This window comes from Onychomys torridus, chromosome 16 (genome assembly GCF_903995425.1).
Source record: "Onychomys torridus chromosome 16, mOncTor1.1, whole genome shotgun sequence".
NCBI classification, from domain to species: Eukaryota; Metazoa; Chordata; class Mammalia; order Rodentia; family Cricetidae; genus Onychomys; species Onychomys torridus.
In genome coordinates, this window is record NC_050458.1 from 9,824,113 (window position 1) to 9,839,020 (window position 14,908).

Genomic DNA, 14,908 nt, shown 5'->3' on the forward strand with positions numbered 1-14,908 from the left:
GACAAAACATTCAATTGTCTTCTCCCCTGTTTGCAGACAAATCAGTTATCCAAACACAGAAAATAAAATCATTGTTAAGAACTGCAATTCTATTATCAGGATAAGTGGCATCATATTTGTGTGTCTAATAAAGTACAAACAAACGGTACAATTAAACATGAAAATGGGCTTCCCAGTCTCTATTAATGTGCATTTACCATATTGTCAGACATATCTGGAGAGGAAAAAATTGGTAGATAAGTAGTAGGTGAAAGAAATGATAGAGCGGGGTGTGGTGTGTGTGTGTGTGTGTAAATGAACCCATAAAACTGAGAACATTGTATTCCCTGATTTAATAGTTTTCAACTGACTGAGCAAAGGTCCTTAGTATCCAGCATTTTCATTAGAATCTTGCAGCATTTCACTGAATAGAGTTACCCCCAAATAGTGTAGATGCTACAATTTGCATTTATACATGTGCACATTTTAGCAGCACCCACTGGGCACCCACTGCAATGTGATTATACCACACACTCAAAGCACTCAGCCATAAAGGGAGAGGCCAGGTGAGGCAAGAACTCACTGCATGAGTTGTTGATTTCTAAGGAGGTGTTTAGCCTATCCTGGTAACTGGTAAAAAGCTAAATTCAAACATGTTGCCAGTCTGGTTTGTCCTCCCTCCTCTGTTTGACTCCACAGAACAAGATGTATAATGAGGAGTTAGGGTGACTTGGAGTCTTCCCATCTCACACAGTTGATCTCCCTCATCCATGGGAAGGCAACTCTTGAAGCACAAACCTCTGAATGGTCAGGCCTCCAAGAAGAGGAGAGAAGACAGGGAGATATCTGTCACCACTGCCTGTAAGTAGCAATGTTCTTGGCCTCAGACCAAAATACCAGAAATATTTTAATTAATAGCAACAATGATAAATAAAATAGGAAGTGAGATAAGAGGTCCTTGCCTGAGAAAACAAGGCTTTTCTTCTCATTTTTACAACTCTCTGTGTGACCTACAAAAGAAAAGTGCATGCAAATAATATTTTAAGTTCCAGAACATGCTTTTGCTTTGCCAAGCAAGACTGCCTACTGATAAATCCAAGAGGGAGGTCATGAAATTGAATGGAAGCTATTTAAAATGGACAACCCCCTGCACCCCTTTGTAAAGCAATTGTAAGCCTTTCTTTGGAGTTTCGAAGTTTTTAGATAAACCGTCAGACTCAATTAAGCACTGTGACTTGAAGAAGATGGTGTGTCTACGGAGTAAGACAGGAGGGCCTCCAGACAGGGGTCTGTGTGGCCTGTCACCAGACCTGCGGGAGGGACAGAGGATGGTTATTGTGTTGCACTCGGCGACATAACCTGTTGCCACAGCCAATTGAACCATGGGGCTTTAGAGCCTCGGTGAGGACAAACGACTAAGGCAGAGCATGAGAAAGAGGCAGCTCACTTGCTATGAAAGAACAAAAGCTCTGTCCGCAAAAATGACTGCAGACACATTTAAAGACAGACTTGCAATTTCCCATTCACCAGCGGAGGTGTGGTGAAAATCGCGCAGCTGCCTGCGTCAGGGCTTAAGAGCGCAGTTCAGAGTGGGCTACCTGACATTGCCTGCTGGTTCCGAGGTGTGCCACTCTGTAACCCTGTGAAAATGGTTTCCTTTCTCTGTACCTCAATTTCTTCATGTCCTAGACAAATCCAGCAATTAAAATTCTCTCTTACATTCATTTCCCAAAGAATTCAGTAAGCTCACATGTGTAAAAATTTCCCGGAGTTTCTGATAATGGCTAAATATGCCCAACACTATATCCAGAATCATCTCTAGTAATATCTAACAATTATCTAATAATTACTGTGCAAACAGCTTATGCAAAAGAATTTGTGTGAATTATGCTTACATCTTACATAACCCTATGGCATAGGTAGTATTATTACCTCAATTTTACCCATAGTGAAACAGAGAGAACAGAGAAGCAAAGGAACTTGCTTGGGCAAGTAAGTGGCACTGTTAGGATTCAGATATAGGTGGTCTGGCTCTGGCACACAAGTTTTGCCATTGGGTTGGACCATCTTTAAACTTGACATAGGAGCAGTGGACAATGTATTTGCTTTCATGCCTGTCCATGTCAGTGGGTTATGCTTCTAAACTTTCGGCTTCCCTGGACCTTGAAGACTGACTTGGAGGCACCTCCAAATAGCTGGGTAACTGGCTCACAGGTGCTTGCCTTTTCTTCAGGCTGAGATCCTGCAATTCCTGCTGCATCCTCAATTGTACACCCAAACACACTGCTGCCTTGCCAGAAAAATCTTGACCTGGCCCCTCCCCCACCCCCAGCCCCCAGGAAGAGACAATCACTGGTGGCTCTGTTCATCCCACCCACCTGTGCACGTCATCGATCCAGCATCCCACGCCATGGCTAGTGGGTGGAGGTTCTTCTGACACTTCAAAAACAGTAAAAGAGAAGAGAGATGGAAAGAGAAACTGACCCTGTGAGGACTCAGCAGTCCTGTCTGTCTCTCCAGTTCTGCTGATCACCCCTCCTCTGCTGCTTTCAGGGTTTTAGTTAAACTGAATTCTCGGAGCTGCAGAGTAAGGGAACTTGAGTTTGGAAAATGCTAGACACTCAAAGACTTGAGATATGAGAAAGACGTGTGTGTGTGTGTGTGTGTGTGTGTGTGTGTGTGTGTGTGTGAAGGGAGGGAGGCAGGGAGAGAGAGATTGAGAAAGGGAGAATTTATTTTTAGAATAATAAGAAAGCTACACCCTATCTCGGAAAAAGAAGAAAAAGGAAGAGAAAAAAAGAAAGTTACTGGTCTAGTTATGTTAGAACTGACATTAGAAACTTTTCTACCTCTGCGAATCAGTGCCTACAAACACAGTCATCCCACCCTGAATGACAAGTCCCATCAGATGCCCTTCATTTTTTTACTGAAGAAAAAGCAAAAGTCCCCAGAGAAGATGCCACTAATTACTATGTTCATTCAGTTGTCCTCATTCAGAACAGTAGGGTGTGTCTTAGCTTAGGTGAGAATCTTCACAAGATGGACACAAAACAATTTCTTAAAACAAACAAACAAATAAATAAATGTAGAGATAAACACAAAAGTCAGCTAAGGTTAAAAAAAAAAAGCATGAAAAGGCTGGGCGGTGGTGACGCATGCCTTTAATCCCAGCACTTGGGAGGCAGAGGGAGGTGGATCTCTGTGAGTTCGAGGCCAGCCTGGTCTACCAAGTGCTACCAAGTGAGTTACAGGAAAGGCGCAAAGCTACACAGAGAGACCCTGTCTCGAAAAAAACCAAAGCTACAAAGAGAGACCCTGTCTCGAAACAAACAAACAACAACAACAAAAAATCAAACAAATAAACAAAAAAGCTTGGAAAATATCAACATGCCTATATAAAATTGACTTTTTAAAAATCTCATCAGAATTCTGTATGAAGTGAATATCATATCTTCTACTGTTAGGAAATCAACAAACATCACATATTCCTAAAGTACAAACAAACACAAATGATGTACAAACAGGTGATATCTAAATTAAGTAAGTTATGCACTTTGCCACTGACTAATCCTGAGGTATCCATTATTTTAACACATTTGAGCCATCCTAAGTAGGGGTGGACGGAGACATTTTAAGGGTCTAGAGCAGGGAGCATGTTTTTTGTGTTTTTCCTTTTTGGTAACTTCAACATTTAATAACTTTAAAGTGCTTTGAATTTGACAGATTTTACACTAGCTTAGCAATAGATTTTCAGTCTAACAAGCATTGGGCCTTTTGTCCAACAGTAGATTGGAGTAGTTGATTGGAGCTGCTTTACCTGCCTCTTAACTGATTATCTCACACTTTACTGAAAGTATTTTGAAATAAACTTCTTGGGGTCTATGGCACCCCTGAGGGCATTGCTGGGAGAGGATCCCTCCCTGGTCAAGCTCCATTACCCATCTCCTCTAGACCATCCGTCCACCTGCTTCTAGATGACACAGAAATTTTTCCCCAATCCTTTATTTGAAAATCAAGTGCTGTTACTACAAATTATTTTAAATGCATCAGTGCAGTCCATTCAAATGCATCAGCTGTTCAAATATAGAGGTAGATAGGATCTCAGAGGAGATGGGGGAAGGGAAACTGTAATCAGAATACATTGTGAAAAAATCCATTTTCAATAAAAGAAAAATAGGAAAAAAAAGTATGCCAGGGGCTAGTGATGGAGAAAAGCTAAGAACGCTGTTGTGATTACTGCCTAGGGAGGAGGCGGGGACAGACAGGTTGTGGGGTTCACTGAGCAGCCTAGCCTACTTGATAAGCTAGTCACTGAGATAACCAATTTCAAAACAAACAAACAAGTAAATAGAATAAAGGTGGACAGTGCCTGATAAATGACATCTGAGGTTCTTCTCTGACCATCAAATGCATACATGTACATGTACACCCTCACCTACATGCTCGTATGTACATGATTTGTAAACTTGAATTATTGGTATTTTTGATGATTAAATATTCAATTTATTAAATAACTATTGAACTACTGTTCAATAACTATTAAAATGATTGTCATCTAATATTTCGATTCTTATTATTTAAAAACCAAATGAAAGACAAGAAAGATAAAAAGACTGGAGATATTGGTAATAATTTGCAATTTCTATATCTTATATCTTTGCAATGAGACAGGATACAAGAACTGATGGCTAGAGCAATATTGAGCAAGAATAAGTACCCACTGGGCCTCCAGCTAGCTATCTGTAAGTTAATAGTGACCGTAGTGTTGACCTGTGTATGGCACCCTGGGACCCTTAACAGTTTAGAGGAAAGTGTAAATTAGTATTTAAAAATACTTTCTGGTTTTATTTACAGTAATTTTTAAGGACTAAGACTATAGTATACCTCATTTGATTTTCACAAATAAAACCTGAGACTACTGACAAAGCATACCCATTTCCCAATCACTAAAACTTAATATTTCTTATCCTGCAGGCAGCCTCAGCCATTCCATAAAGTTTGATGTGTGTCAATTTGGTGGTATAAACATGTTATGAATAGCTAAGATACTCACATGAGCATCTTATATTAGCATCATATTCACATTCCACCTGCAGATTGACCTTATACACATTGGCGTCTGTGGTAATTTTTTTTTATTCCTTCAGTAGTTTAAAGCAAACAAGAAATACATAATTCTTGTAGTAAGTGAACTGTACAATCAAACAGGATTTATCTTACACCATATTTTTCTAATAAAGGTAAAAGAAAAGAGACATGAACATATTACCAATGGAATGATGAACTTTAAGCTTTAGTTGGCTCTGTGCAGCATTTACATCTTTGAAACTGTTCTTTCTTTTGTTTAGGGGAAGAGAGTCCAATCACAGACTGACAGCTAGGACCAATCAAGCTTAACCCCTCCCATCTGATATTTCTGTGCAAGAATTAGAGGACTGTATTCAGAACCTGCAAATACAGGAAATAACCTCCAAATACAGGAAAAATAACCCAGAGGGGCTTCGCTCTTTAGAAACTCTTTGATAACAGAACGGCATATCTTTTGTACACATTGCAAAAAGATTTAAACACTAAGAGGTCCTTCTTCCCTCAGACCATGGGGCCAAAACCAAAGGGGGTTTGGAATTTCCCAACTTCACTGCAGAGGATAATCTTGTATTGGAACAAAAGTTGAGGATGACTCAGAATGGAATTAGTGTTGTACATCTGCACAAACCGGACAGCATAGCTTGTGGAATTAAAAAAAGAAAGAAAGAAAGAAAAGTGAGGAGACAAAAGACGGGGTCCAGGAAAAGGCCATTCATGAGTCTCTACCAGGGCAAGGCACAAAGGAAATCCAAACTTCCTAATGCAGCCTGGTTGGTCTAGGATGGCGCTGACAATGTCCTGCATTTGGCAACCAAGCATCTCACTCCTCGCTCCTCCCTTCTGACACCTGTACAAGTGAGCTCCCTTTCTAATGATCGATCTGAAACAAAATGGGAGGGAGACCACTTTTGAAGTGCACTGAAGGCTAGTGGAGAGGCTGACTGAGGTCCTTTTCTGAGACCACAAAATGGTTCCAGTCAACATCCATGCTAATGCCTCAGGTGACAGGACGGAAACAGGAGCTCCCAGCCTTGTTTACACAGAGGTGGCAAATCAGTATCATTCTCTAGGAGCTTTTTTCCTTCGGCATGTACCAGCTTCAAGACTAGTTCTCTGTTCACTTGATGAAGAGTGGGGGAAAGAAAAGACACAAAATTCTCTTGTTCACACTGGAAAATGTCACCTCACAGCATGCCAAACACCATGCCAAGAACTGGCTTAGTCAGGCTTTCTGCCAACTGCCAGAGACCTCCCTGTGCCTCCTGGAGGTCAATGTTTTTCCCACACAACCAGTTTATCTTGCAGTAGTCCCAATATCAATGCGGTTTCTTAGTATGATATAGAACAGGTATAAGGAAACCTTTTTTAAAGGGCCAGATACCTAAATACTAACATGGCTCTATGGGCCATGTCATTTCAACTACAATTCCTCCTGTCTGCCTTTGTAGGACAAAAACAGCCTCAAGCAACGCATACAGGAATGAGTGTGGTTGTGGTTCTATTGCAATCAAACTTTATTTATAAACATGGTGACAGACAGGATTTGGCATAAGGGCAATGGTTTGATGGCTCTTGATATGGGTTATTTAAAAGATTCTCATGTTTCATATCTAAGAGGTAATATGTGGAATATAGTTTAGCATTATTATCATAAATGTTATTTATACTGTGAATATCTCCATGGAATTTTTCATTTCATTACTAAATGAAGAAACTATTTTCCTCCATTAGTATCCATGAGAGGGGTTAGTTCCAAGATCTCCCATCAGAGGATAAAATCTATAGATAAATCTCTTATACAAAAATATTATACCATTTTCATCTTACATATGCACATCATGCACTTTAAAACAACTCTGGATTTCTTATCAAAACTAATATAAGCTAAATGCTGTGTAATGATTGTTTTACCATATTTTCCAGGAAAAAAATTTTTAAAAATTCATGTGTGTTTGAGTCCCATGTTTTAAAAATACTTTTTGATCTGAGGTTGGTTGAATTTGCTGGTATGAAAGTGTATCGTCTGCCTACTGTTTCAAAAATTGTCATCAAATGGTCATTATGCAACCAAAAGAATAAATGCAGTCAACAAAAATAATCAACAATGCAGATAAAGTGTTTACTTCATAGTACATCATGCCTATGAGAATATCAAGTTATCCCTTCTCCAAATATTTATTGAGGTCCTACTATGTGCCGTGTGCTCTTTTAGGTATAAGGCAAATTGTATCAATAAGAGTGAAAAACTCTGTTCTAGGGGAGCTTATATGCCCAAGCATGTATTAGACAGAATAAATTTTCTGAAAAACAATTCTTAATATTATATAATATAGCAGTAAATGCCATAAAAAATGAGGTCATTTTGGTTGCCTCCAGAGTTGAAGGTTAAGTCCCTTTTGCTGCAGAAATTATGCACCTCAAACACAGGACCCTATGGGTCTGAGCTGGATCTGACCTGAAATCCTCCTCCCTAAGGACCAGCTTTCATGGTACCATAAAGTACCATGCAAGCTTGTAAGGGAGTGAAGTGAACCACAGCCCTACCCAGCTATGACATCAATGAACCACAACAACCAGCATAGCACAGTAAGCCAAAGGTTGTAACAGTGGTACCCATACTTGGCAGTAACCAACAGCTCTCTGATTGGGCTTACAACCAGCTCAACAAGAGGAAAACCATGCCTGGTACTGGAAAGCTAGCCAGTTATCTAGGGCTAGTGAAGTGGTGGATCTTGGGAGAGAACCTACACCCTGCACTGTATTAAACAAGCATAATACCTAACTACATTCTAAACATAGATCCCTTATATTCACAGATAAGTATATGCCTTACCCCTTAATAAATAAATGTCTCAGCCAGGCAGTGGTGGCGTAATCCTTTAATCCCAGCACTCAGGAGGCAGAGACAGGTGGATCTCTGTGAGTTCGAGGCCAGCCTGGGCTACAGAGTGAGTCCCAGGAAAGGTGCAAAGCTACACAGAGAAACCCTGTCTCCAAGAACAAAAAAAAAAAAAGTCTCTTTGTAACAAATAGAGACAGTAACAGAAAACCACAACTGATCAAAGTGCAGAGAAAAAGTGACCATGTGACATCCAGCCCCCAAAGAAACATCTGTTCCTAGGGGAAAAGAGGGCAGAAAGATTATGAGAACCAGAGAGGCAGGAATTTGGTGTGAGAATGTGTCTCCTAGAAAGGTCAGAGATACTACACCCATGAAGTCTCTTTACAATCGCCAATTAAACAAGATCTGAAAACATGAACAAGGGTGATACAAATAGAAATGCTAACATGGAAGGGGGCAACCTCATGAGGGTCCAACACTAGAGAGACAGGTATAGTCACCTAAGGGATGCTGATAGTCCAGGAAGAGCCTGAGAATTGAATTTCCAATCCGAAGTGCTCACTCCAGAAATCATATACATACAAGTAAAATTATAAACAGACTCAGCTTGTTGTAATTACATATTTGCAAATTAAACAATTCAAATCAGGAAGTAATGAATTCAAGAGAGAATTCAAGGGGATATATGGAAGAGGGTAGAGAGGGGAAGTGATGAATTATATTTTAATGTTTTAAGACTCATAAAAATAAGGTAGTGTAACATGTTAGCAGGTCACTCAGCCAACTGAGGAGGAGAAGGTAGCTCAGGAAAAGTCTGAAGGATTGAAAACCTAAGGGAGACAGATGCATCCATGCTAATAGCTTAGGACCAATTTTCTGCCCTGCGTAAATAGCTTGTAAGTGCCTGAGGCGGGAATGAGCTTGTCTCTTGGAGAAATCACAAGAAAAGCCATGCCATTTGAGTGTCTGGAATGTCCTTTGAAGGTAATAATGATGAGGCCAGAGAGGGGGATAGGGAGGCTGATAGAGGGCTTTGTGGTAAGGAACTGGGAATTTGCTCTTTCATAATAGGGAGTTTATAGGAGGATTTTTAAGGAAGAAATTAATGTGTTTTTATTTATTTTAAATTACACAATGCAATAATTACCTATGGGGTAAGCACTATTAAAAAGGGGCTCAATGTGAAATGCTAGGTGGAATAAAGGAGAAAGGTGAGCTGTAGTCTCCTGGAAAAGGACTTGCCTTGGCACTGGACTCTGATATATATCAAAAGAATTAATATTGGGCAGAAGCTTGCATTGAGTCCATGATAGGTACAAGCGCTCAGATTCTGTGGCCAGAAAGGGTTTTATTCCTTCATATGGCAAAAGTGAAACAAGTAAACAATAAAACATATATATTGGTTGAAAAGTTAATGTAGATTAAGAGGGACTTTTTTTGTTTTTGCTTGAAAATCATGGTATCTAGTCTTCAAATGAAATTGGTAGGGGCATTGTCACAACCTGACTCAAAGAAAATTGTAGTTATCAACATTCCTTGGCAATTGAAAGTTCTATTTACCAGTTTTTACATGAATCATATATTTATGCTTCCTTCAACATTAGAAAGAAATAGTCTGTAGTTTATTAATCATCTGCTAGTCACTTCATATACTTGGGCAGTCGCTCCATGATTAGAAAACACAAGCACCCCCCACCCCCACACACACACCTTTTGTTAGCATTGAGGTCATCAGCAGCAAAATATTTGGCAAAGGAAGGCAGACTCTCCAAGTATTTGCCCCAAATTCTACAGTGCTATATTTCAAATGTGCATCTTTGCAAACTAACTTGTTTGTTTCTTTGTGTATTCCAGAACCGGGGATTGAACCTAAGGGTTCATGCTAAGCAAGCACTGTACCATGGAGTTATAGCTCCAGCAATCCTGTGGACTATTGAAAAAGAGAAAAAAGAATCCTCTCAGAAAGCACAGAACGTAGTCAATCACCCAGCTTTCTGTCCCAAAAAGTCACCAGAGGGTAAGATGAGCACACCAAAAACATGCAAAACCAACAGCAGCAAAGAGGCACTGGGGAGTTAGCTCGGTCCAAGAAGGGCTTGTCAATCTGAGGATGTGAATCGGAATCTCCAGCATCCACATGAAAAACTAAGCGTGGCAGTGTTCATTTATATTCCTGGCACTGGAGAGGGGGTACATAAAGAATCTGGGGACAGATGGTCAGCCAATCCAGCCTAATTGGTGAGCTCCAGGACAGCTAGAGAACCTTTCTTACAGGTGCTAAATAGAGATCCTGAGGATGGTACTTGTGGTTGTTGCGTGGACTCCACACATGTGCATATACACCTACACTCACATGCATGCAACAGATGCACATTAAAAATCATAAACAATAGGAACAACCAAACCTTCTATAACCCTAGCATTTAGGAGACTGAGGCAAGAGGATTGATTGATTGATCAGCCACAGGTTTGAGGCCACCCTGTCCTACACTATGTAGTGAGTTCCAAGTGCTGGCTTGGGGTATAGAGTGAGACCTTGACTACCAACCAAATGTAAAAACACACAAAAACAACAACAACAACAAAACAGCAGCAGCAACAACAACAAATATCAAGAGGGGCCAGTGAGATGGCTCATGAGGAGAAGGAGTTTGCCATGAAGTCTGAAGACCCAAGTTTGATCTCTGAAACCAACACAGTAGAACATTGACTCTTACAAGTATTCCTCTGACCTCTACAGGAAAGAAAGAAGTAAAGAAAGGCCAGAAGGAAGGAAGCAAGGAAGGAAAGAAGGAAGGGAAAAAAAGAAAGTTTTTAAAACCCCTCAACAATAGAAAATGGCCATTTAATGGTACGCAAGATGTGGTCCTTCTCATTCATCTGGTACCATTGGGAATAGTTCCCCAAAGAACTTTATAATATAGGAGCTTCAAATAATAAAGGAGCCTCAAACCCAAACATATACTGTGATGTTGAACATATAATTACACAGCTCTCTGCAAGAGCTATCATCCTACATCACATTAACTTCTTGAATTAGGCCTATCATGTCAAGAGAGCCATACCATAAAGTTCTGATATTTACAGAGACTAATGCATCATTTGCTCTCTTGTATAACTTGTTTGTCAGTTGAAAGAAAAAGTTGGGTAATTAAAAGTTAAGAGTCTTATAATGTTACTCTTGTGATGGCTAATATCTTACAATGGGTATTTAGAAAGATCCACTTTACCAATATTTAAGGGTAAGAACAGATTACCACAATCAGCTGGCTTTACCTAGCCTTGATAACACCTATTTATTTTGCATCAGAACTCCTGACAGTGATGCCATGAGGTACATAATGTTCATCATACTTTGATTAATGATTTTATTGAATAAACAGCTGAACTGATTCGCTGTACAGTTTTCATCACTTTTTGCAGTACATTACTTCTTAACCTATAGCAACTACTTACAATCAAAAAAGAAATGGCACAAGTTATAAATATTATATTTCAAATAATTATAGTAAAAACGTGTGCATATGAGTGTTCAAACAAACAAATTACATGAAGTTTAGAGTCTGGGGTGAAGAAAACACTAATTAAGAGAAATTTATGAGAGTCTTTAGCAAGTTCTTTGATGAATGCATTTATTTGGTTACTTGATCCTCCAACCAATCACATTAACAATGACAAAAGATATGCAAATCCAAGCAGACAATAGTCAAGCCAACTGCTCTGACTCATACCAACAGGGACATTTCAACATCTATTCAGCTTGATTTATTCTTGTGAGGATTGATATAACCAAGGAACAGTTTAATACTTATGCTTGGCTATAATCTGAAAACTATGCCATAATCTCTGACCAAGAACAAAGCAAATGAGAATCAAATTTATTTCACAAAACAAATTAACATATGAAATATCCACATGATGTAACCCCAGCAGAACTGCATTTGCCCTGTCACTGCTGGATAATTGCATAGCAACAAAACATATGCATTCACTGTGTGAGTCACCATTTTGATTGTATGTTTAAAGAAAACAAGACATTACATTTTTGGTAGAATAGCTCATTCACAATTTAGAACTGTATTTCCCACTGGTGGCCCCCTCAAAGAACCCAGACTAATTTATCATGATTGAATTCTCATTGAAAACACTGTGGATGGGATATTGACCATACTAACAAACTATTAAACCAAAGTGATTTATTCACAGTAGGATGAAATTGTGCCAAAGAAAAATCAGTTGTTCTATTATAAACTGATTCTAGGGGCGGTGCCAGAAAATGCACCTATGATCCTTCAACACTGCTTGCCTCCTACTTGACATGCAGCAGCCTTAACTTTTCACCTGCGATCTGTAGCAGGAAGCTGCAACTCCAAGTTTGGAAACTCCAGATCTACCAAGTTCCAGTTCACGCCGAAAGAAATAATTGATCTTAGTTCAGTCCCTAGTGGACGAAAGGAGAAGAGCTGTGTGAAGAGTGATTCAGCAGGCACAGACCAGAATAAGTGACTGGGACCACACCGAAGAGAAGTTTATCATTTCTCCATCTCACATCCTCCTAGAGGGGTTAGCTGTGCTAGCCTAGTCGTGATCCTCCTGCCCACACTGAACTCTTCTCCCCCAGTACAGGTCTTGGGGGAGAAGAGTTCACAAGTGGGAATGCCTTCATGGCTATGGAAACACGCATTTACCTGTTACATAGCTCAGCAGGGGAGCTGGAGAAACTCCTCGCCATTGAGAAGGCATTCTTAACAACAGCAACTACAAAATGTTTTGTGACTTATGAAAAAAGAGCCACATGCCCATCGATTGACATTTATAAATTTGGATCAAATATGTATTCAATATTAATGTTTTTCAAGAGATTGGGGCTCCCTGATGGCGCTGTCTCTGTAACTAAGCTAGGGAAAGGAGGCTTGGCAGGAACTAGCAATCTTCTTGTGTTCAGCAATCTGCAGGTGCACTCTGGAGAGCCATGGGCTCAGTTTCTACCCTCATCATGGGCAAAACCCCTTTCTTATGGCTTCACATCAGAAGCTGTTTTCTTACTTTTTTTTTCTTCATGCACAGATGAAATAAATAACAAATATCACACAGGCTCATCTACAGCTTGGAAGTTAAGTTTTCTTTACTTATAAATACAATCTTTCTAAACAAATGTAGTATGGGTACTTTATACTTACTCTCACTTAATGATAGTTTTATTAAAAGTTGGGGGTGGGGAACTTTATGAAGATTTCCCTTGGTAGCTCACAAAAGTCCTTGCTGTACAATCAATTTAAATCCCAGTTAGTATTACCATTACGATTTTGATTGCTTTTTACACCAACTTGTCTAAGAAGTGCGCGCTTTCTTTTCTACAGTTGGGCTTTGACAGTCAAAATGCTCACAATAAACTTTAGAACAGAGAAAACCAGCATTGATATAGTGTGTCAGTGTCAGACATACAAATGGGGAGCCACCACGCAATGGGAGGTTCGCACAAGCCCGGGACCCTTGGTTTACCCGGGAAGTGGAGCCCAGAGAAGAGATTCCCTTCTCTTTTGCAAACACTGCCCCCCGGAGCAAAAGGTAAACACAAATGCCCCCCTATGGAACTCTGAGCTCCCTGCAGAGAGGGAATGGAAAAGGCTCCGTGCAATTAGAAACTGAAAGCGATCACTTACTTTTTGCAGCCACTGAGTATAATTTTCCATCACATGCTCCAGATGCTGAAGTTTCTGGGAAGAGAAATCCTGCTCCACGTGTGGAGCATCCCTCTGCAGAGCGTTCGTGTTGTACTGCTCTGTCGCGCTCTCACGGCAGTTCCCGTCGTGTTCTGGAAGAATGAAAGTGTAGGCACATTGCCCATGTTGAATCCGGTTATATCTTCTCCCTCCGTTTTCTGGATTTCGGCGCTGGTTGCTGCACCCTATGTGAGTCAGAATGGCAGCGAAGAATGCAAAGGAAAGAAAAACTGTCATTGTACTGCCAGCGCTTGCCTTCCGTGCCTCCTGCAAAGCTGGCTCTTCTCTTCTGACCTTTAAACGAGTTCTTTATTTCAGGTAAAACTGCTTGTTTGACTCTTTCCCCTTTAAAGAAAACATCTGAAGAAGATCCACAGAAAACTAGCCATTTGTTAGCTTTGTTCTAAAATGTTACTTTTTAAATTTTTACTGTAATGATAGTTTCTTTCCTTCGTTAAAACTTGAGATATTTATTGCATGGTAGCTGAGATTTATTGTTTCCTCTCTGAGTAACCGTTCAGCTTGGAGGCTGCCTGAGTCAGCTGCGAGTACATATTCTAGCCCCTTCCCTCTACCCTATCTGCAGCAGATCTGCTATTTTCTCCCAGACCTCAGTGAGTTTTATTAAGGTTGCACATCCAAGCCAAGCTGGAAGCAGGCAGCCTTTCACAAGATGACTTGACAGGAATGCATGAGTGTGCCCCTATGCTACGGATTGCTGATGGCTTTGGGCGGCGGATCAGCTTACAAATTGGCTAGATGCGCATGACCTCGATCATGTATGGGCCCTCCCGCCCCTTCCGCAGACAATTGCCTTGAGCCCTTAGCAGATGCACAGAAAAATCAATAAACAGCGCAGTCCACCTTAATACAATTGGGTGTGCATGCTGACCTACTAAAATCTATCACGCTGGAAATATGTTTCCAAAGTTACTGTTTAATTGAGAAACTCCAAATTGGCACAATCTCCAGTGGCTTATTTTTTTATTATAATTCTATAAAATTATTAAATTAAAATTTCATTTTTATTTACTCTGGGAAAAACATTTAAAAAGCTATTTTTAGAGAGGGCATTCTCCCTTTGTGTGTTCTTGGGTTTGGGGGAGGTGGAGAAAAGAATCAAAAGATCAACTTATCAAGGAAATTACCATAATTTGTCACTCAAAGCGACATAGCATGTGCATACTAAGTAGCATTTTCTGAGTACCTTTCGGGATATGGATTTTAAATGAAGCTAGTTTCTCAGTCAGAATGCAGCCGTTTACATTCTGTGAGT

At 40.1% G+C, this 14,908-nt stretch overlaps 1 protein-coding gene across 2 annotated transcripts in view; it reads right to left on the minus strand.

Moving 5' to 3' along the window:
• The window catches only part of Angpt1 (angiopoietin 1), a 252,824-nt gene extending 238,483 nt beyond the window's left edge, over positions 1–14,341 (minus strand). For both annotated transcript variants that reach the window (XM_036209059.1, XM_036209058.1), the window contains exon 1: positions 13,573–14,341. In XM_036209059.1, coding sequence (XP_036064952.1) covers positions 13,573–13,869 — 297 coding nt within the window. In that variant the 5' untranslated portion in view covers positions 13,870–14,341. The remainder of the gene's footprint in view (positions 1–13,572) is intronic.
• Between the last annotated feature and the right edge of the window lie 567 nt (positions 14,342–14,908).